This window comes from Pinus tabuliformis, chromosome 1_2 (assembly GCF_031772625.1).
Source record: "Pinus tabuliformis cultivar Carrire ecotype Pingquan chromosome 1_2, CPIR1, whole genome shotgun sequence".
NCBI classification, from domain to species: domain Eukaryota; kingdom Viridiplantae; phylum Streptophyta; class Pinopsida; order Pinales; family Pinaceae; genus Pinus; species Pinus tabuliformis.
In genome coordinates this window covers 28,511,935-28,536,053 of record NC_142298.1, presented here as the reverse complement: position 1 = coordinate 28,536,053, position 24,119 = coordinate 28,511,935, and the positions used below count along the sequence as shown (strand labels likewise).

Here is a 24,119-nt window from a genome sequence, read left to right as displayed (position 1 = left end):
AAAATTAATTAATTTTAATTAATTATAAAGAAAAACATTCATGAAATGCTGAAATAAATATGCCACTTCAGAAACATTCCTGAAATACTCAAATAAATATCAACGTCACGCTTTTTTTCTTATCCTCTCTCTTAGTAATTTTTTCCACACTCTGACTCTGGATAAGCATTTCGTGAGATATTCGTGATCACTAGTTTAAGACGACCCGGAACATCTCGAACAATCAAAAGTAAAGGGGGCGTGACCTAGATGTCCAGGAGTGATTAGCGCGCCTTCTTATTCTTCACAAGGGGGCGTGACCCGGATGTCCAGGAGCGATTAGCGCGCCTTCTTATTCTTTACACTCTCAAATTGATTTCCCAGCCGCCCAACTAGGGGGGATCAACCTTCATAAGAATTTCTTGCAGTATACGCTAGCTAAGACCAAGTTTGGGATGGCTAGCCCCGCCTATATATAGAGTGCCATTCGTGGTATACAACATCAAATAAGCTCAACTGCAATTCCTTCGTTGTATTGCGCTGTTTTGTAGTTGTGTTTAATTACTTGGTGGTGGACGTTGCAATGGGGGCAAGAACATTAGCAGTTTCGATTTATGTTACAGCAATACTAGCGTTAATATTTAACGTTTGTCTTCAAGGTAAGGTTACAGTAATCCCTTGACTGCATTGCATCGTATTTTATGTACGTAAATGAGTTTAGATATGGTAAAGAAATATTTGATATCATAAAGAAATATTTTTTTGTTTTTGTAAGTGCAGGAGCTACGGGTGCGACGTTTGTGATCCAGAACCAGTGTTCATACACGGTATGGGCCGCAGGAATTCCCGTAGGTGGCGGTCAAGCGCTGGGGCAGGGTCAATCATGGAGTGTTGACGTGCCCGCAGGAACAAGCTCAGGCAGATTTTGGGGACGTACGGGATGCTCCTTCGATGCCTCTGGTAAAGGAAGCTGCAGCACTGGTGACTGCGGCGGCGTGCTCAGCTGTACACTCTCGGGACAGTCTCCTACAACGCTGGTTGAATATACTCTGAATGGGGGCAACAATCAAGATTTCTATGACATCTCTGTAATTGACGGTTTCAATGTCCCTCTCTCCCTAACTCCCTCCGACGGTAGCTGCAAAGCACTGACTTGCAAAATGGACCAGTGCCCAGATGCCTACCTATATCCCAGTGATAACACTAAAACCCACGCTTGCGCTTCTGGTGCTAATTACAACATTATATTCTGCCCTTGATTAGAAGTTTATCATACTGAATTCTCTGGTCGTTACATAAAATCCATCGCTAGTAAACCGATTTCTATGTAGTATCATACCTATAATAAGAGTATTACAATCATGTTGATTGTATTCTCATATTTATAATAAGAATACCATTGCGTGCATGGTTGCAAGAAGTTCTATCCTAGTTCTATGCTATAAATGGTTTTATAAATGTTAAAGTAAATAATTATGGATGATTTTATAAATGTTAAAGTAAGGAAATGACTATATAAACATTTATTCGAAACCTAATTATACGAAGATTAAATCAAACCTGTTTTAACGCAAACATTTATTCAAAACTCAAACATGCGAAGACCTTGCGAAAGTTTCCAATCAATCGTATTTGTCATTCAGATTTTCGTGTCCGAACCAGGACGACAGGAAATAAAATTAATCCTTTCATACAGAAAGTGAAGAGGGAAGTCTGTGACCACTAGTTTCAAGACGGGCCGGGAACACCTAGAAGATTACGAGTTGCGGAAATTGGGAAGTAATTTTAATGTGCCAAACGAAGACCCCGTCTCTTCTAACAAGGCCACGAGATATGGCACGACCTGTGCCCTATTGTATTCTTGGTCAATTATTAAATCAAAATTTAGGGGACCTGTGCTATATTGTATTCTTCGTCAATCAATAAACTACATGTCTTCTAACCATTCCAGGAGAACTGTGCCATACTATATTGGGTGCTACATATTTCCCAGTTCACAGTTAGATTTAAACAAATATATTATTTAGAGATGGGCATATACAGCCAGACAGTATTGATGAGCTTATATCTGTTATATATTGCTTACCATTATATTCTTCATCCATATCTACATGAAAATTTGGTGGACCCGTGCTATATTGTATTCTTGGTCAATCGTTAAACGAAAATTTAGATCTCATTCGATCTTGATAGTCATTAATACACTCTACCCGTTAGATACAAGCCAAGTGGATCGCTGGCCAACCGACCGCTATATATAGAGTCTCTTCTGAACTGCAACTCATTGTATTGTAGTAGTGCCACTTGACTTGCTGGCTGGTGGTTGCAATGGAGGAACTTTATCAGTTTTGATTTCTTTTATAGTAACAATTGCATTAGTATTAAATCCTTATCTTCAAGGTAAGGGGCTGCCGTCATGTACATTATTAACCAGGATCGCAAGCAATGGTAGTCCTGCCGATTTGACCGGACCGGAGATCAAGAAAATTGCCAAATTTGGCGAGGAGATCTGAGTGGATCATTATTTATTAAAATTAAATTTGTGAAACAAAATTAAATTTGTGAAACAAATATATATTGTGTTAGAAGCATGCTCAGTTTTATTAGGTTATTGTAAGAAATATTTAAATTTTGAAATTTATGTGATTCAGCCCATCAAAATAAAAATCAAAAATCAATATTGTTGCAATCATGGGGACTCTTTACTTGGATTGGAATTGCACAGCTAATGAGGTTCAATGTTATGTTTAATATATTTTTCACACTGTCATTGGAGTACCTGAGTACCTGAACTGTACGTTCTATTCAATTTCGGTCTTTCCAAATAAAGTTCAAACATCTAGACCTCTATCCACTTTCAAAATCGTTAAAATAATTAATTAGTCTCTCAATTTAAAGTTTTAATGTGCTGCTTTACTATTCCCAATTTTTCATATATTTCGTTACTATTCCCAATTTTTCATATATTTCGTTGCATCCATTGGCAACGGGCAATAGTTACTGAAGACGAGTTAGAAAAAGATCAGGAACGGGAAATGCAAAACCATTCAGTAAATAGATCAACTTTTTTGTCGACAGAGCGTTATCATGAAAACCAATCTTCTGGTAACATTCTTCTTGAGATTCAGCTTTATTTTTATTAGTTAAACTTATTTTGAAAATATTTTAAAATTCAAAGAATAAAAGTGAACACAATTACATTAAAATTGAAAGGCTTTGCAGGGAAGCTTTCACATTCCACCTTCCTCGCATCCATTTATCTATTTATTTTCAGCGATTTGTCTAACTGATTGTATTTGTATAGGAGCCAAAGAAAAAGGCAAGATGGTTATAGGAGCCAAAGAAAAAGGCAAGATGGTTATCGCTGGAGTAAATATGGCCAGCAGTAAGAATAACCCTCTTTCACGTTAATTATCCCTCTCAATTTTCTATAACATTTACAGAGTATTTTTCAGGCTTCAGCGTTTTAATAAATATGTAAATTCAAATCATTGTTTGCATTTGTACCAATTACCTTGTCTGAGCAAACCGGCCCATGCTCGAAGCACCAAACATACTCTATAAAGTTGCCTAGAGCCATATATATGTCCGGCTATTGCTTCAATATGCTCTTTCTGCTTCGTCCATGGTTGCATACGAATTTCTTTGGCATAATCTTAAACCATTCCGGAGTATGCTCTCTCTGCTTAGTCCATGGCTGCATACGAATTTCTTGGGAATAATCTCAAACCGTTTCAGAGTATGCTCTCTCTGCTTCGTCCATGGCTGCATAAGAATTTCTTTGGCATAATCTCTCAAACCGTTCCAGAGGCTCGGTGACCTTCCTCAGGCTTGGCTTGTGGCTATGGTTGTGGCAATATTGTGTCCAATGCCAGGGAGGTGACAGACATGCAGTTTGCCACAACGCTAACCATTGCATTGGAGTGGTGCCTTTCGAACACCAAGGAGGTGACAGACATGCAGCTTGCTACGACGTTGTCCATTGCATTGGAGTGGTGGCTTTCTATATATATATTATAATGAAGTAAGAAAACGTTAAATGTATCTTAAGTCATCCTAAATTACAAGTTAGCATTAAATTGGTATTCCAATGAAATTTGAAAGGAGTATCGTAAGTTTTTAATAAAATCAGACTTTTTCCCTCGAATAAAAGGTTCAAATAAGAACTTCGCATAAAAGTATGTTTGATGAAATATTTCTGCTGAAACATGGGTTAAAAGTTAAAAATAATAATTAGCCAAAGCAATTTAATGCTAGGTAAATGCTCATGGATTGCAATAGTTCCTACGCTCCCAAAGGCAAAGACTAATAAGAGATCAGTTTTGAAGATGTCATAAATATTTGACTTTAGGCTGGTGTGATGTAATATAATTTTTATTTGGTTCCATGTTAGCGAGTGTGGCTATTCATTCGGGGTCAGTGGCTATTATCTGGACATTTGATGAATAGCCACACTAGCAGACTCAAAACATGGACTCCGAAAACCGGGTGTAAATGTATTAGAAAAACTACACAATTGAATCTAGCTAGTAAAAGTTGAACACACGGCTTTCCAAAGAAAAAACACTAAAAGAAAATCGAAAGAAAAAAAATGATTCATTAGAAAATAGGTTACAATGCTCATGATATAGCATTACTGGGTGAAGATCCCAAGGTAATGCACCATAGTGGTGATCAATGAGAAGACTCAACACCTACAACAAGTTACAGAAAGAACTAAGTTGCAGAGCAAATCAGGGAGTAAATCATGCAGAAGAACTAACAAGTTGCGGAGTTAAGAAGGAACAAATGAGGGAGTAAATCATGCAGAAGAACTAACTAGTTGCGGAGTTAAAGGAGGAGCAAATCAAGGAGTAAATCATGCAGAAGGAATATTGCATGTAGTCCCATGCTCTAACTAAAAGTCCGCATGTAGGTGGGTAGTACTTCCAACACCCCCCCTGAACACCACTATGGGGAAAAATAGAAAATGGGCCCTGGGAACTAAGGCTAAAGGTCACCCAAAATACAGTGCAACTTGTATTAAAATTGAGGAAAGAGAGAAAACCTCATGGGAAAACCCCCCCCCCCTCAAAGTACAATGAAATCAAAATAAAAGAGGAAGAAAAGATAGTTGCTAAGCAATTGTGTCCTTCACTCCAAGATGATCGCGCAGAGAGCAAAACTTCTACTCATTGAATGTCTTGGTGAAGATGTCTGTAGTCTGTTCTGCTGAAGGACAGAACTGCAAATCAATGACCCGATCATGTACTAAGTCTTTGATGTAGTGCATATGGATCTCTATGTGCTTCTTCTGTTGTCGCTGTACTGGATCCCTGCAAAATTTGAGAGTGCTCTGGTTTTCACACCAGATGACAATGGGCTGGTGGAATTGGATGCCCAACTCAGTGAGGAAGTGTTGTAGCCACAGAGCCTGAATGGTGATGTTGACTACTCCTTTGTACTCGACCTCACCTGAAGAGAGAGTAATAGCAGCCTGCTTCTTGCTCAACCAAGAGATAGAGCCAGATCCTAGACTGAGTGAATATCTGGAGGTGGACTTACGATCAATACTGTTACCCGCCTAATCAGAATCAGTGAAGCTAAGGAGATTCAATGCAATGCCTGCTGCATAGTGAATCTTGAAGGTGATGGTGCCCTGCACATATCGGAGGATGCACTTGACAGCATTCCAGTGTAGCTCATGTGGCGCATGCATGTATCTGGAGACTGTCCCTACTGCATATGAGAGATTTAGTCTAGAGTGGGTGAGGTACAATAGGCTCCCCACTAGCTGTCGATAGAGAGTGCTATCAACTAATGGAGTGTCACCTCCATCCTCAAGGCGGACCCCAGATAGAAAAGGAGTCGGTGCTGGCTTGCAGTCAGTCATGTGAAATCTCTCGAGGAGATCCCATGCATACTTAGCCTGAGAGAGTTTGATGCCTGTGGCATCCTGGCTGATCTCAAGACCAAGAAAGAAGTGTAATATACCCATGTCCGCCATCAAGAACCTATCATGCAAGGCCCTCTTGACTGCAGCAATGGCTGAAACCGAGATGCCGGTAATCAGGAGATCATCCACATACAAAATTAAGATAAGAAGAGAATCATGTGTCCTGAGCATGTAAACATTCAGATCAGACTTACATCTTTCAAAGTTTTGTGATAAGAGAAAAGAATCCATCTTCGCATACCAAGCTCTCGGGGCCTGCTTAAGGCCATAGTGGGATTTCTTCAATCTGCAGACCAAACATGAATCTTGAATGAAACCATGTGGTTGCTCTAAGTAAATCTCCTCTGATAGGTCTCTGTGAAGAAAGGCTTTCTTCACATCCATCTAATGTATTTCCCATCCCTGGGCAGCCATAATGGCAAGTGTAAGGCGTGTGAAATCCATCTTTGCTACTGGAGCAAAAGACTCGTCATAATCAATGCCATGCACTTGTTGGAAGCCTTTGGCTACTAGCCTTGCTTTCCGTTTGGTGATTTTCCCATCTGCAGCACTCTTGGTCTTGTAGACCCATTTGCATGGGACAAGTTTCCTTCCTGAAGGAAGGGGGACCAAATCCCAGGTCTGGTTCTCGAGGAGGGAGTTATACTCCTCCTCCATGGCGGACTCCCAAGATGGATGCCCAACAACCTCAACATAAGACTATGGATCAAAGTACTGAACCAAACGACAATGCCAAGATGGCGATGGTTTAGTGGCAGTGACGGTAAGAGGAGGCTCAATAAACTCTAAGCTAGTCCTCTGCAGATCAGAATTATCCCCCACAAGACCATTTCTAGCAGTTGGGTGGTCTTGTGCATATATCTCACGTAAGCTCCTTGTTCTCTGATTTATGACAGGTGAATTTGATTCATTGCTGGAAGCCCGATCTGGGCTTGGATGTGGATCATCATATGCATGCACTGGATTTGTATCTAAAGACTCTGTCTTTGCATCTTCATGCTCTACTGTGGCATCTGCAAGCTCTGTATCTGCATCTGAGTGTACTGAGTCATCATCTCGGACATGAGGTAGATAAAAGGTGTCTACATGCGGCAATTGAGGTGCATGCAAGAGAATTTCCTTAAATTTGACACTTCGTTCAATGATGAGCTTGTCCGTAGAGTAAATCAGGAGTCAATATCCCTTCACACCATCAAGGTATCCAACAATGATGCACTCAATGCTCTGTGGAACAAGAGCTTTCCTCTTTTCAGAGGGGATCCTAGCCCATGCTCGGGTGCCGAAAACACGGAAGTGGGTGACCTCTGGTTTAGTGCCGCTGCACGCCTCAAAGGGGGTCTGATCCTTGACAGGCCTATGAGGATATCTGTTCTAGATGTAGTTAGCACAATTAAGTGCTTCAACCCATAGCTTATGAGGCAGTGACTTAGCATGCAACATGTAGGAAGCCATCTCTTTGAGAGATTGGTTATTTCTCTCAGCAACTTTGTTCTGCTACGGAGTGTATGGAACTGTGTACTGCAACTGTATGCTGGACTCAAGGCAAAGGTTCTAAAGTGTTGTGTTAACATATTCCCCCCCCCCATTTTCTGTCTGGAGGTTTTTGATCTTTCTCTCTGACTGTGTCTCAACTAGTGCTTTGAAATCTTCAAAGTGCACAAAAACTTCAGATTTGTTCTTGAGTAGATACACCCAAGTATACCGTGAGAAATCATCAATAAATGTAAGAACATGCCTTGCTTTGTTGATGGAAGGATGAGGAAAAGGCTCCATGAGATCACTATGGATCAAATCTAGAGGAGAGGATGCTCTGTGAGTCTTGCCAGTGTCAAACTTTTCTCTAGGATGTTTGCCAAGGACACACCCTTCACAAACTCCTTTGGAGAAACTAATATTTGGCAAGCCTTCGACCATCTCATGCTTGCTTAGCTGTTGTATATACCTGTAATTTAAGTTACCAAACCTCTCGTGCCAAAGCCTACTACTATCATCAGCATGTGTAAGCAATAAGGAGGATTCAGATTCAATAAATTTAGAAAATGTAGACAGTCCGGCTCCATTGTTTAACTCACCAGTTGCAATTTTGGAGCTGCTATGTAGGTCATATATGTTCACTGCATGTGGAGTGAATTCCACTCTCTTTCCAGTGCCAGAATGAGTGATCTGATAAACTAAAAGTAGGTTTACCGAAAGCTTTGGAACATGAAGCACATCTTCAAAGCTTCCGTGTAAAAGTTCCACTCTACCTTTTCTTGTGACATCAATAGGTGAGTCATCTCCCATGAGGATGGGAGGTCCTTTGCATGCATCCAAAGAGGAATAGAATTCCTTTGCAATAACCATATGATGTGATGCACCAGAATCTATAATCCATGCATCAGGGGAAGAATTAATTGCAACTAAAACATGAAAATTTTTACATTTCCCGTGTGGCGGATCCTTAGTTTTCTTCTTGGCACCCTGAGGGATGTGTTCCCCAAGGTTGTGCTTCTGAAGGATTTTTGCCATTTGGTCAATTTGTTTCTTCATGCAAGAGGATTCTAGATGGAATCCTCTTTGACAATAGGTGCATCTATTTCCTTTCTTCCCTTTCTCATTTCTTGAGTCGGAGGAGTCATTGAAGGGCTTGGTGTACCCTTCCTTCTTTGGATGGGAATGTGCTTTTCCCTTGTCTTTTTGCTGCTGATTTCTCTGATTTGAATCAGATTTGTGTTTTTTATTGTGGCTTCCATCATGCACAGCAAGTGCATGCGCTTTTAGAGGTTTGATTTTCCCCATGCTAATGAGTTTATCTTGCTCAAAAGTAAGGGACTCCAACTCTTTGAGATAAGGCATAGTGTAGGATTTACCTGTTGCGAGCCTTACTAAATGAAATGTAGACACAAAGATGAATTATTTCGGTCTGAGCTTTGACATAATAGAGAGAACTTGATAGCTCTCCTCCTTGGATTTGTTAATTCCACAACCCTTGAGTTGCAGCGATAGATCATTATATTTGGTGAAGAAGTCTTGAATTATGTCATAGTTCCATGGATCCAATGACACCATCTTAACTTCTAGCAGATGCCCTTTCATCTCATCCTGTTTCCCGTAGAGTGCTTCAACCTTTTTCCAAATCTCATTGGGAGTATTACAGGAAGATAGATGAAAATGCAACTCTCGAGAGATGCACATGCATATGGATCCATGGGCCTCATCCATACGGTTGAGGTACTTGGATTTCTCTATGGCTGAAGTGGGTTCCACTTTTGCAGCCATGGTAATCTTGTACAACCCTTTTTGACGAAGGTATCTAGCCATTTGGTCCTTCCATTCGTTATAGTTGTATGGTGTTAGGATCGATGCTTTGGGAAACTCCATTTTTTTTGTCGATCTTTGATCTCCAAGATGTAATACCTGTAAAATAAAGTACTGGTGAACCTTTTATCTAGCAACCTGTGGGCTCTGATACCATGTAAATGTGTTAGAAATCCTGTATAGATGAATCTAGCTAGTAAAGGTTGAACACACAGCTTTGCAGAGCAAAAACACTAAAAGAAAATCGAAATAACAAAAGAATGATTCATTAGAAAATAGGTTACAATGCTCATGATATAGCATTACTGGGTGAATATCCCAAGGTAATGCACCATAGTGGTGATTAATGAGAAGACTCAACACCTACAACAAGTTTCAGAGAGAACTAGCCAGTTGCAGAGCAAATCAGGGAGCAAATCATGCAGAAGAACTAGCCAGTTGCAGAGTTAAAGGAGGAGGAAATTAGGGAGTAAATCATGTAGAAGAACTAACCATTTGTCGAGTTAAAGAAGGGGCAAATCAAGGAGTAAATCATGCAGAAGGAATCTCACATGTAGTCCCATGCTCTAACTAAAAGTCCGCATGTAGGTGTGTAGTACTTCCAACAACGTGGACTTTGAAACAGGTTGTCTGATATTTTGAATCCTATCAAAATATCATAGATAAATAATTGGTTGCTTAGTAAGTAAAGGGTACACAAGTGCGAGATTTGTGGTCTAGAACTAGTGTTCATACACGATATGGGCCGCAGGAAATACTATAGGGGATGGTCAAGCGTTGGGACAGGGGAAAACTTGGAGTGTTGACGTTCTCGCAGGAACAACAACTTTGGGTAGGTTCTGGGGGTGCAGGTGCTGCTCCTTTGATGCAGCGGATCAAAGCAACTGCACCACTGGTGACTGTGGCAGTTTGCTTAATTGCCAAGATTTGGGACAGCCTCCTGCGACACTTCTTGAATATACTGTGAATGGGACAAGAATCAAGATTACCATGACATCTCTCTTGTTGATGGTTTCAATATCCCCCTCTCCATAACTCCCTTTGACACTAGCTGCACAACAATCACATATAGCAGCAACATAAATGCCATATGCCCCACAGAATTGAAAGTGACTAATGGATGCAACAGTGTCTGTGTAACTTTTAATTACCCTCAATATTGCTGTGATGGGGACTGCTAGAACAACTGCCCTCCTACCGACTATTCCAAAATATTCAAGGATCAACGCCAACGGGCCTACACCTATGCAGAGGACGATGCTTAAAGAACGTTCACCTGTGCTTCTTGTGCTAATTACATTATTGTATTCTACCCTTGATCATGGCATAAAATCGATTTCATAAATAAAATCACTTCTATGTAATAACAAATATGTACCATTATATTTGCGAAGTTCTATGCCAGAAAGAAAGGCACTATTGAAGTGATTATTACAATCGATATGGAATGATTTAAAAAAATATATTCCAACTCAAGTTTATTCAAGTTTATTGGAAACTAGGTAATATCTATGAATTGAAAAAGGATGAGCACCTCACACCACCGAAATTAGAAGCACATCCATTCCATGCCATTTTAAAAATTCCCATGAAATGTCACACTGATAATATGTATAAGGGACTTCATTTGGATCTTTATGGTTTCCCTTAACTTTCTAGTTTACTTTCTTTCTCCATTGATAAACACATTGACCACCCCTTTTATATGTCACTACTATCCATTCCTCTTCCCATGAAATGTCACGCTCATAATATTTCCCATGAAATGTCACACTGATAATATCTATAAGAGGGACTTTGTTTGGATCTTTATGGTTTCCCTTAACTTTATAGCCTACTTTCTTTCTCCATTGATAAACCCATTGACTACCCCTTTTATCTGTCACTACTATCCATTCCTCTTCCCAGTATAATCATCTAAAAATAAGGTTCTCTCTCATTTTTAATTGTTAAATGGTGTTTATCCATGCAACAAAGGAGAACAAATCCTTTTTGCTATTGATCCATGTAATTTGTAGTCCATAGCCATTGAAAAGTGAAAATGTCCCGAAAACATAATTCTAGATGCATCAAGAAAGCTATAGAAGAAACAATGATGATTATTGGATACTTTTTATTCTAGAACAATGTCATCCTCTATATATAAAAATCCTAATCGTTCACATTCATGCAAGATGATGTGACGAACAAGATCTACAGAAGTGGTCCACCAAACATGGTACCCCATTTTGGGGTACACCAATTTACTCATATGGGGTTCCAAGGACAAAATAATACTTTTGTCTTCAACTCAAAAAGAGGACTTGGAAAGGAAATGAGAGGAGATCCACATCTTTCCATTTACTCATGTGGGGTTCATGGCTACAAAAATAATTTTGTCTTCAACTCAAAAAGAGGACTAGGAAAGGAAATGAGAAGAGATCCACATATTTCTAAGAAGAATCTGACAAATAACAGGTATAAGACAACAAATTTCATATTTGATTTCCAAACATGTGTATCTGCTATAAATATCCATAATGCCTTTTAAAGATGAAAGATGTCTCTTAGCCCCCAAAACAAACCATAGAAGCGATAACTACTAGCGAAAATTGTCTAAAGTTGATCCATACTAGCTCAAGGAAAACCTTTGGTTAATTCTCTTTCTCCACCTAAGATCAAAGCACAACATCCAAAATCAAATGATGTGTGATGGCTTCCTAATGAGATACTTTGACTCCCTTGAGATATCCTCTTCAGTTGTCATCACATATCAATTTTTGAATACCCTAACCTATAATAATAAAGAGAAAGTGACACAAAGGGAATCAATGCCAAAGCTCCCTTAGGGTCCAAAAAATCCTAGATGGAAATCCATTATCGAGCATTGCAATGGAAATGAACTCAACACGTCCCATAATCTAGTTGGTTATGAATACTCATATGAGCTAATCAAAGAATGAATCAACTTACTCTATCATAGGATTTTGATAATTTAATGTTTAGGATACTCACAGGTTGATTTGACACCTTCCCCAAATGAATAGCTTCTTGAATTATTGGCACCAAATCATGAATTATCCTTTGAAAAAAAAATTAAAAAAAAAATCTTCTAAAATAAAGTCAATCAAATAGACTTAATTGCATAGCAATAACCTTTGTTGAAAGCTTTTATATCGTGTTACAACATGAAGTTTGTTGGAAAATTATATAAGAAACGTCATTTTTATTTATGGGATTGAGAGTAATAGATGTATAATTTATAGATCCCAAAAATTTCCTTTGCCCCTAAGACTCCCTAATCACCTTTAGCAAATCATCCTTCAACAAGTCATAGAAACTAATGAAAAATTCAACCATGATCCCATCTAGATCTAGGCTCTTACCTTTTGCATCAATCCATGATACACAAGAGTTTTAGACTCAAATAACAACGTCCTCCAATGACTAGTTCATTTCATCAAAAAAATAATGGAAACATTTGATATCACCTCTAGGATTTCCTGAACTAGAAACCCTTTCAACTCCATAAAGAGTGATTGGAAATGATGGAACCCCTCTTCCGTCATGCCATTAAATGAGAGAACCAAAGAATTGATTACATATTTAATTTCACAAATTTTGTTTAAATGTTTTTAATAGTTTGCATACTGATGAAATAATTCAATATTATTATAACCATCTCTGATCCAAATGGCATAACTCTTAAGCTACCAAGCAACTAATGAGTGTTTAGAGGATTCCAGTGCATGTAGCTATAAATCTAAATCAGATAGAGTGCATAACACATGGTATTCATATGATGTTGTAATACTTAATCTCCCATAGTTGTGCTTTGTACTTTTCTCTAAAGGATTTGAACCATTTCATTATGGTTTGTTTAATTCTCGCAGTATTATCTGCAAATTGACACATTAAGGAAAATGGAGAAGAGGAAGTTGGACGTTCATGCATATCCTCAATTAGCTCTCTATAATCTTCTTATATGAGCCAAGAATGATTGAAATTTAAAGGAGATGGGGGCTTCTCTCCTCTAGAATCCATTTGAAAGAATTCAAAAAATGATTAGATGACGCTCACAAATTCAAAAGAATTGAACCATCCAAAAGTTCTCCAAATGCTAGAAATCAATTTGGCCTTCTTGACATCTTATCCTTTTTCACATGGAAGCTCTTTATGTTTGCACTAACTTCACTAGTTCAACATGCACTAATCTCTGATTAAATATCCTCCGGTTAGGGAGATAGGTTATTTTAATATATTAGTATCAACTAAACTTTCCTATAAAGGAACCTGATATGAATATGAGCCATAAATATTCAAAATAAAAATCCTTATAACTCTTTACTTCCAACTAAACCAAAATAGTTGAGTTGAGTGCACATAGAAATATATCCTTAAATGTTGTATTCCAACCCAAAATAAATCTACCCAACTAAGCATATGCATCAAAAGTACAAAAATATCAAGTTTTTAGCCATGGCTGCAAAATATCTTTGGTTCTAAATTTTTCCATCATTTTTTCCTAATTAAAATAATGTATAGCTTAGTTCTTAAAATGATATTCTTTAGGGCTAATTACTTACAATCACTTTCATCCACTTTGCAACTAAGGATAGAAATTTCATGGGGTAACCCTTTAAAGGGATTTCCCTACTCCAAGGTTCCTAGCAATAGTGGACAACCTTCCTTTCTATATATCTTGAACCACCTTCTACTGACCCTTAAATAGATTGTATTTCCTTCCCACTAGGTTGGAATGGATGGGATTGAGGACAAAACCACCTTACACATATGAATCATCCTTAATCTTAATAGAAGGAATAAGGTCATAACCCTTCCTTATGGAAGGGCCATAAACTATGAAAAAAGTAGAGGCACTAGACACCTTTACCACTGCAACATATAAACTATCAAACTTCATAGGTGATGGGATGTGTTGAAGACAAAGGTAAGGACAAGTTTGCAACTTTGTAGAATTGTTGAGAAGGAGAAACTAGGGGAGTGGCCATAGAAAAGGGTGAACCCTTACCCAAGAAACAAAAAATTTTTGGCCAACAGGAGAAACAAGAAACTTGGGAAGAGACGATATGGGAAGAGAATTACCACGAACAATATTTGAAGAGCCATCCCCTTCCATTAAGATGGTCCTTGGAGTATCACCTATATTTGAGGAAGGACCCTCTCATATGACCTTCATCTATGAATCTAGAGCCTGCAAACCTCCCTCCTAAAATCCCTTATGTCTTTCCACCTGAACCTTTCTTTCATTACCCACTAAAGGAAATATATTCCTACACTGCTCTTCATATTGTTGAATCCATAAAAAACCACTAAAGACTACATTTGTTTCTATAAACAAAACGTCCCTAATTTCTACTTCAACTTGGACCCATGCCTAATGATGATTGGCCTTTGAAACCTAGTTTGAATCTATCCCAACAAACCTTTCAAGTTTGTTACCAACTGTAACCCGAAAAATCTCATTCTAGAAAACCAATGAAAGAGAAGGGAGGATGCCCCATTCCTACTGAATTCTAAATAGAGGCTTAACTTGGTCAGAATCAACCAACCACTTTTGAAGGACTCACCTTGAAGGAACACATCTCCACCCCCGACCCATAATTTTATTAACATCAACTTTTGAATCAAGCTTAAAATAGATTCAATCTCAAATTTAGAACATGAAATACCATAAACTACAGTAAGACTGATGAAGAATTAATTTACAACCAGTGATTTAGGGAATCTTCCCTAACCGATTTCCAAATAATTAGGAAACCATAGCTTTGCATAGAAAACTTGTAATGTCTTCAAATTTACCTCACATATTTCCTAACAACCATTAATATGTTCTCTCCATAGCTCAAATGAACTTCTTCTTCCTTGTAGAAACTGATCTAAGATTTTCCCTTTTACCGAAAAATGAATCTGCCATTTTTCTATATCAAAGCCTCTCAAAGGGTATGTATGAGAAAGAGGATCAAATATGGGAGGGAATAGATGTAAATTAATTTAAAATGTTGATAAGAAATTACATCCAAGTGGGGATCCTGTCTATCCTCATTTCTAGCCAATGACCCAAAAACAAAAAAAGTCCGAGGAATATCCCCCACCTCCCGCAAGAAGCCATCTAATCAATCTAACACCAACAACCTATCTCATGGCATGTATAGAAATGATCAAAATAAAATTAAAAATGTAGCCTAGAAATGCTTTTCCAGACATTGAATACCTCAACAATCTAGATATTTCTCTTCCATGCAAGATAAAAATGATGGATGGCCACTAGAAATGGATAATCAAGGAGAAAATAACCACAATATAATTGAATTGAAAGTCCCTTGCATAAGAAAAAAAAAATTATTCTTGGCATTAGCACTTGAAACAACCATCAAATGGCTTTTTCCATTGCCTAAAACCTTAATCGGTCATAATAGAAAAATTAAAACCCTACACACAAAACAATAAATACAATAGTACAGATTATTATTTTAAGTAAATTGTATTTTAAAAGTGATGATATTAACTGGAAAAAAAATGAATTTCTATTTTTCAAAAATACTCAAAACTAAAATAAATATATACTTACTTTGAAGGAAATTATATTAGTTACTTGGACTTTTCAATTGATGCTTATTTGTGATGAAACCATTTTGTAGTTGATGAATATTAATAAAGTTGAAATTGCTATGGTCAATATGATACCTCATAATAAATATTATGCTTTAATAGTCACAATATATCTCATAGTCATTATTACACATTCATTGCTGATGGAATCACATGAATGAATTCATAACTAATTTGGACATATAATGTACTAGTATTATAGAATATATATATATATATATATATATATATTTGTAGAAATGGAAGGAAATTTGTTACTACTGATGAATTCGAATTGAAACAAAGAGATACAAATTTCTTCTACGATTTGTGCAATACAAAATCAAAATATAGAAACACATGCAATGACATGCAACCATCAAAACACAAAGAACATAATTCTCTACAAGGGAACCCAACAAGAAAACCCCTCTTCTGTTGTCCATTAATCAGATGAGAGTGAGAAATTATTACAATGTCAACATCAAGATCTAAAGCACACCCTCCATTACAAAATTGTTCTCTTGTTGAATGACTATATTTGGCCAACACTTAGCCTATTCAAGCCCCCATATTCCTCATATCTCCTTGTGCAATCCTAGAGAAATTGAGCTCCTAAAGAATAGGGGAATTCCCTATTTCCTTGTGCAAATATAAGGGAATTGATCACTTTCTTAATTTCCAAGCCTATATGTTCAACTAGTATGATTACAATGTGTCTTTTCCTCCACTCCATCTAGGCAACTTGAATTCCATACATGACTAGGATATTTTTTGTTGATTGACTAGTTAATTGAGAGATGAGTGAATTTCAAAGAGTCTTAATTAATCAACTAACTTTCATCTGACTCTATTAATGACTAGAGCTTAGTTAACTAAGTTTAACTCAAAATCACTGAACTAGATTGCTAAATTTTATCAATCACTACATGCAAAACTCTACTCCAAGTCTATAAACTCAAATTTTCTGATCTAACTAGGTGACAAGGCCATGTCACTCAAGCTAACTACAATCCAAGTCATCCTGCTTATGTGGAAAATCAAACTTCTCCATTTGATTAAGACACAAGTCAAATGGAGGATTTTCATGCTACATTTATAACACTTCCTCTTAGCAAGAAAAACGTTTCTGCACCACCCATATCTTGCACCTTTGGAATTTGAACTTGCCTCTTGGTAATTCCTTTGTCAAAATATTTGCATCCTTCTCCTTAGTGGGAATGTACTACAACATCATAATTCTCCTCTACACATAACCTCTCAAGTGATATTCCTTGATATCAATGTGCTTGGACCCATCATGAAACACTGTATTCAAAGAATTTTTATAAAACTCTGATTAACACAATAAATAACTATTGGGTTCGTCCCCTGCCTAAAAAGACAAACAAGAGATTTCCTAATCCATATGGCATCACATGTTCCTTTATTAGAAACCATTTACTCGACTTATGCTGAGTTGAGTTCCACACACCTTTGTTTCCTACTATACCAGGAAATAGTTGCAGACCCAATACTGAAGATGGCTCCTAAAGTACTCTTCATGTCTAATGGATTCCCTGCCCAATCTGCATCACTGAAGCCCTGGAGCTTCACACCATCTTTCATCTTGTACCACAACCTATAATTTGTTCTGCTTATGAGGTATCTAAGCACATTCTTTGTTGCTTTCGAGTGAAGCTTGGTAGCATTAACTCCTTCTCCTGAAGAAGCACCCTCCTTCCTCTAGTTTGACTCAGTTGATTAACTCTAAAGTACATGTCGGGCCTTGTGTTCACCAGATACATCAAGGACCCCACAATTTGTCTATAGATGGTAGCATTAACTCCTTCTCCTGAAGAAGCACCCTCCTTCCTCTAGTTTGTAGCTAGAGGAGTGTCCATAGGATTATAGTCTTTCATATGAAATATCTGAAGTATTTCGTAGGAGTACTTCCCCTAACTCTCCATCTCCCTCCCATACCTACAAACCAAGGATTATAGCACATGAAAATGAAATTCGCTCATTAGTAGACAACATCAGTCCCAAAAATCACTTGTTCTATCTTATTTTCTCATGTGAGGTATTGACTATGATAGGACCATGTGCAAAGTCTAAGAGAGGGGCCCTAATAGGTTCATAACACAGATTTAGGAGCTAAGGGATCGAGGTTTAGGCACTAGAAGTGTGCATTCCTAAATGGAAAGATAAAGAGGAAAGGCTCTATGTAGTGGGAAATTCTAGGAGACAAGGGTGACATGCTTGGGCATTGTGACTATGTAATGACCAGTTAATTGAGGAGGAGCCTTTGAGGATTGAACAGGTCACCAATGAAGGGGCCAAAGAATGACCCTATTGTCCACTAGGATTGTGCAATTTGAAATGAAGGAAAGGTTGATTAAGGAATTGTGCATTTAGAAAGTGTAAGCAACAAGGGTTGAGTGACTATGCTTTAGGGATGCACAATGCACATGTTAAGGGAGTTGTCCTAAGGATGGGAAAAGAGAGAAAGTGTAAGCAACAAGAGGCTCATAACTAAGGCTTGATAGTGTGCAATGTGCTCATCACTTGACTAAAGGTTAAAGGTGTTCATAGCTTGTGAATGATGTCAGGTTAAGGAAGAATCCCAAAATTGATTGTGTTAGATTAGTGAGATGAGAAGGAGAAAGTAAGAGCATACAAACAGGTCCCAAACATGATTGCACACACATTCATAATAAAACACATGTCAAGGATATGTGTAGTACCCAAAACCATCAGACATACATTGAAGCGACAATAAAATGACACTTATCGCCAAGCCTAACAGTTGGAATTTAAGTCTTTGTGATAAGTTTTTACTGCAATCAATGTATGCATTATGTTATGGGAGAGTGTCCAACACATGTTCTCATGATGGATAACATCAACCAATGCAAGAGAGTGCACTAGAGTTGCCTCTAAAACGTGTTCCAAGGTGCTCTTAGGGATATGCAAAACATGTTAAAATGAGACATGCAAGAGTGAAACAAACACATGTGAAAACAAAAAGACAAGTGACACATGCAAGAATGAAAGTGAGAAAAATCACACTTACAAAAGAAAAAGCAAGTGAAAACGACAGATGCAAAAGCAAATGCAATAGTTGAGAAACTCACCCTGATGATGCCACACTTACATCCATGAGTGAGAGAATGCTCCTTGTGCTCCAAAAGTACGCAAAGATCAAAAGAGAAATATGATTGTGAGATTAACTCTGAGTTAGAATTTTTATTAGGGAAAGTATACATGCAATTAGGATTTGTGAGTGTGCTTAGTGTATGTCAAGAAACTAGGAGTCAAGAGTGAATTGATTACCACTAAGAGGTGTGATATTAATGATTTGAGGAAGTATACTCTCACCATCAACAAGGATTCTACAATCACTATTTGCAAGGGATTCCCTTACACTATCACTGGGAATTACGGAATGACTATTAGTGAGAACGACACAATCACTATTGGTAGGGACTATATAATCACTGATGGTAATGATTGTGCAATCAATTTTGAGAAGGAATACACAGTCATTGTTGGCAAGGACTATGCATCGACTATTGAAAAAGAGTGTGCAACATTGTCACTATGAAGTGCACTTAGCCTATCTTGGCATGTGTGGTTGTGCAGACATCAAGAACTGGGCATGTGAAAGCAAGTAGATCGACACGTAGGTTTCCTTAAGGAAGACTTGAAAACCTAGCATAAATGTCTCAGAATGACCTCAATTTCTTGAAACAAACGATGGCATGATGATAAGGAAGCTCCAAAATTTGAATATACGAAAAATTTTGGAGGAGTTTGTAGCAAATACAACACTTAGTGACACACACGAAGAACCCCTACTTCTCTATTTAGGTCTAAATTTAGGCATGGATTCTAGATTTTTGGAAGTATTATCTCATCCTGTAGATCACCTTAGATTCTTTACTTAGCTCGGTTATATATGTAGTCTCTCCTATTTCTCTCATCAACTAAAACACATTTACAAAACTTTCCATATCTTAATTGTTTCAATTGGGGAGAAGTATAGTACATATTCATGAGTTTATAATGAACAGAGTCTTAGTGTCATCTCTAGTGTTACTCCACTACCAACAGTCCTATTTAGTACCTCGACGGAGTCACTTCAAGGAGTAACAAGCATTGATTTGCTACCAACAAGATTTTTTAGTTCCCTGACAAAGTTATTTGCTTCACCACTCTGCATTGGAAGCCTTTCTCTTTTTTCACCCTTTATTATTTTATATCTTTATGCTCATTGGAATTTTATAGGCCTTTATTTCACTAAGGGAAGAAGAGGGATCCCAACTTATTAATAAGCAAGAGAGGTTATTCCTTGTTTTGCAAAGATTCTTGTATATATACCTCTAAAATTAGTGTGCTCGCTTAAAGTATTTCTCTTTTCCCTTCTCTGCTCGACTTCACTGACATGTTAAAAACCCATTAATATAAACAATTGATTCAAGGAATGAAGATCGCATCATAGGTACGAGCAACATAGACCTGCTAAAGATTTTTTCCATAATGAGTCATACTTTCCATCTAAGAATCATGGACTCATAATATATTTAGGCCAAAAATAGAAAGGGATTAAAAGTTAACCAATCATTTTTTGACATCATCGTGCCCCCTTTTAATACTTTACCGACATTACTTCAGAGCCAAACGAGGCGACTTCACACAAAGCCTTATTAAAACGAAACATGTGGAAAAGAAACATGGAATAACATAGAAAGAAAGGATGAAAGAAAAGTAACATGTAAAAACTTGTAAGGGGATGGAAAGAACAAAACTCAAACGAGAATTGGGATGCAGGAAAATTTTTTATAATGTGATGCAAAAGTGACTATAATGCAACCAAACCTAAACTCTGATCTATTTAACTAGAAGTTCAGGATCATGTAAAGTCAAATTATCAATGTAGCCATTTAATTTGTTCCCAACCTGCAAGTAGTAAGATATATGTGATTAGAAATAGTATAAAACAATGTGTAGAAATAAATATGTCAACCTGAATAAGTTTCACAAGTAATTGAAGTTATTTCTTACTAACAAAAAGGTGTGCCCTAAATTATTCCTTTAATCAGTGTGAAATTTTACCTTGTTTATTAGAACAACGATCATACAAATCTTGAATATTTCTCATGAGTGTACATTGATTAATTTTTTTAGTCTTAGAAAACATCAAGAAAGATCAAAACTTATTATTGGAAACAGAGCTTTCCAAGTAAGATTCCTCTATCCAACTAGCAATTTGATCTTGATATTTGAAACAACCTATTTGAAAACCCTAAAACACATGGGAAAATGAACTTCCAATTAGCACAATCGAGTCATGGGGAGAATCTTGTAAGGGAAATTTGGTATGATATTTTTCAAAAACCTTGTCAAGATCATGTGGACCTAACACAACCATCAACAAAAGTTGAAGTGCCTCAACTACTTGACAAGAATTTGAGTAGTTAAATGATGAATCATCAGAATTTAAGGCCTTAACAATATCAAAAATTTTAAAACCAATATCATGAGATGCACCGTTGAGAAAAGGATTAGTTGAAATCCATTTGTTATAACCGGTGTTATGATTAGATTGGTGGGTTGGAATATAAGATTCTCAATTCTCCATTTGTTCCCTTTGTATTTGATTACAAGATAGACGAGAAACATGAAATATTGGGAAAAAATTGTGCATCGTAAATTGGGGAAACCAATTAGGGTACCAAGCTAAAAAAAAATTAGAAGCATATGTCAAATCACATCCAACATTCATATCAATATAAGTAATTTGTTCGTCAACACACAAATTTGCTCCGCCTAATGATTCGATCATTGAACGAGACTCAAAAGGATTGATTCTCCCAGAAAATTGATTACTTTCATAATATTACAAGCGAGATAAGAAATTGATCATTCACAAAAAAAAATTGACATGGACAAATATTTTAGCTGGTGATGATTTTCTTCTTAATAATATTAATCACAGGCTTTAATGTTGACCGACATTTGTTTAAAATATGCACTGTAACCCTGAGTTTAATACAAGGGATTCCATGAAGAAGAATTAGCCAAACAAGAATCTTTCACCCAATCTAGAAAATTTATCTTGAAGAATAAGAAAAAAATCTTGAAAATGCTTAAAATACTTCAAGAGTGAGTTCAAATCTAGTGATAGAATACTAAGAAAATAATTATGCACGAAAATTATAATCTCACCTAGTTCAAAGATCTGATCAGTATTGCGAGAACCTAACATATCCATTAACTAAAGTTGAAGTTCCTCAACTTCTTGATATGTCCCTAAAATTTCCAATGTTAGATGATTGGTTTTTGAAAAAATGTTCATATAAGAATTTGTGTGAGGACATCTATCAACAATTATGTAAGCAATTTCATTATGAATCAGATGGAAATTGTTGGAACCAATAGTTTCAGTAGATGTATCAATGTCACCAAATAGATTAACCAAATTGTAAGAAAAATATTCAATGACTACCACATCATCTTAGTCATCACGAGAAGCCTTAATACCTTGTATGGTATTGAGATCTAATTCATCTAAATTTTCATTGGAGGAACATGATATATTAATTGATTTATTACACACATCTTGACATAAGGGTTGGTGGGATGAGAAAGAAATTCATATGAGAAACTCTTCTATGATCATATTAGATTCTAGATCAAAACTTTGAAAATACAAGTCCCCTTGGAGAAACAAGAGATCATCCAACGTCCTTGGGTGCTCATCATAAGTTGTAGTGATGGAGTTATTCTCGCCTGGGTGATGGTTTCCTAAGACCTTATCTTGGTTAAGAGCTTTGGTTTTATTCAACTAATTTCCAAGATCAAAATATCCTTGATTCACCAAGAATGTAGAAACAGCATCTCAACATAAAGGAATTTGAAAAAGGGAAGAGATATGAAAAGAGGCTTCATCCTTTTGATCCTCCACCTATGAGATATTACCACCTTGTACTTGATCACTATTTGAAGCACCAGATTCAAAATCAAGAGTGCATGAAGAAAATAGTGGTGGAGTGGATTGATCAAACGAATCGAAGTACATGGATCCATGAGGTGTAAACGATAAAGGATGACAGGTATCCATGGAAGAATCAACACTTTCAATCAAATCAAATTCAAGATTTAAATTATGCATGTTTATGTCACCTTGAAAATTAGGGGATCAACCTTCACACTACAATCCATGAGATTATGAGAACATTCACATTTTTCCTAGATAAAATCTTGATCATTAAAATTAGGTGAAGGAAGAAGAGGACCGGGAACTTGATTTTGGAATTTCTCAACTTCAACAATAGCACTAGAGACTAAACTTTTTAGTAATGACAAGTGGGAGGAGAAGGGACATAATGGGAAGTAGATTCCTCCTTTGATATTTGAGGTGTCTCATGACTGGGATAAGTTGGAAAACCAAATTAGGGTTGATATTTCAAATTCAAATTTTTCAATAGAGATCTAAACAAAACACTGAAACTTTTCACCCGTGAAATCCCAATCGACATCTTCTTCTAAAAATTAATAGAAAAGGTGATGAAACTGATCAAGAATATCTTCTAACAATTCATCCAATTTCATTCTAAGTTGGTTGATCCTTTTAAAAGCATCTTTATAATTTTACCTATCAAAAGCTTGATGAAGCTCTCTAAATTTATTTTTGAAGGAATGAATAAATGCAGATGGTAAGGGATGACATCATTTCTTAGCACAACCTTCAAATGTGAGGATGAATAATCTGTAACAAACATATTCGGAATTCACTTTATGAAAATAACAAAACTTAAGAAACAAAAAAGTATGTTCGAATTTAGATGTTTCACCCTCGCCATTGAACTTCAAATGTGACAAGTTATGAATTAGTTCCATGTGGATTGTAATATTTCCACTTTTAACAAAACATCGCAAGATTATGATTTTGGGATGATCCATTCAATATGAAATTTTCAAAACAAACTCAATGGGCTCATCTTGTCATTTGGCCCTCCTTCTAGCTCCAAAATGTTGACAGTACTAGAAACTGAAAATATACAGGGGGTCTTTCCAATATGAAGTCCCAACTAGACCTCAAATCATTTGGAGTAGGAGACCAGTTGAAAATAGCAAGAAATGCTAAAAGTAGCATTGCTATAAATAGCATTTCAAGATATACTCCAACTCTATTGGAAATAACAAAAAAATAGAAATGCTAAAAATAGAATTGCTATAAATAGAATTTTGGGATATATTTCAATTTTAATTTGTCCTTGAATTAAAATTGAGAATTAAAATTTGATTTTAATCTCACTAGCTGTTTGAAAAA

The 24,119-nt window shown here is 36.8% G+C and overlaps 1 protein-coding gene across 1 annotated transcript; it reads left to right on the top strand.

Annotated features, from left to right (window-relative positions):
• Positions 1-356: 356 nt before the first annotated feature.
• On the top strand, positions 357-1,403 carry LOC149204211 (thaumatin-like protein). The gene is made up of 2 exons (XM_089393236.1): positions 357-638; positions 760-1,403. The coding sequence occupies exons 1-2, from the start codon at positions 563-565 to the stop codon at positions 1,236-1,238; spliced, it is 555 nt and encodes a 184-aa protein (XP_089249362.1). The 5' UTR covers positions 357-562; the 3' UTR covers positions 1,239-1,403.
• The last annotated feature ends 22,716 nt before the right edge of the window (positions 1,404-24,119 follow it).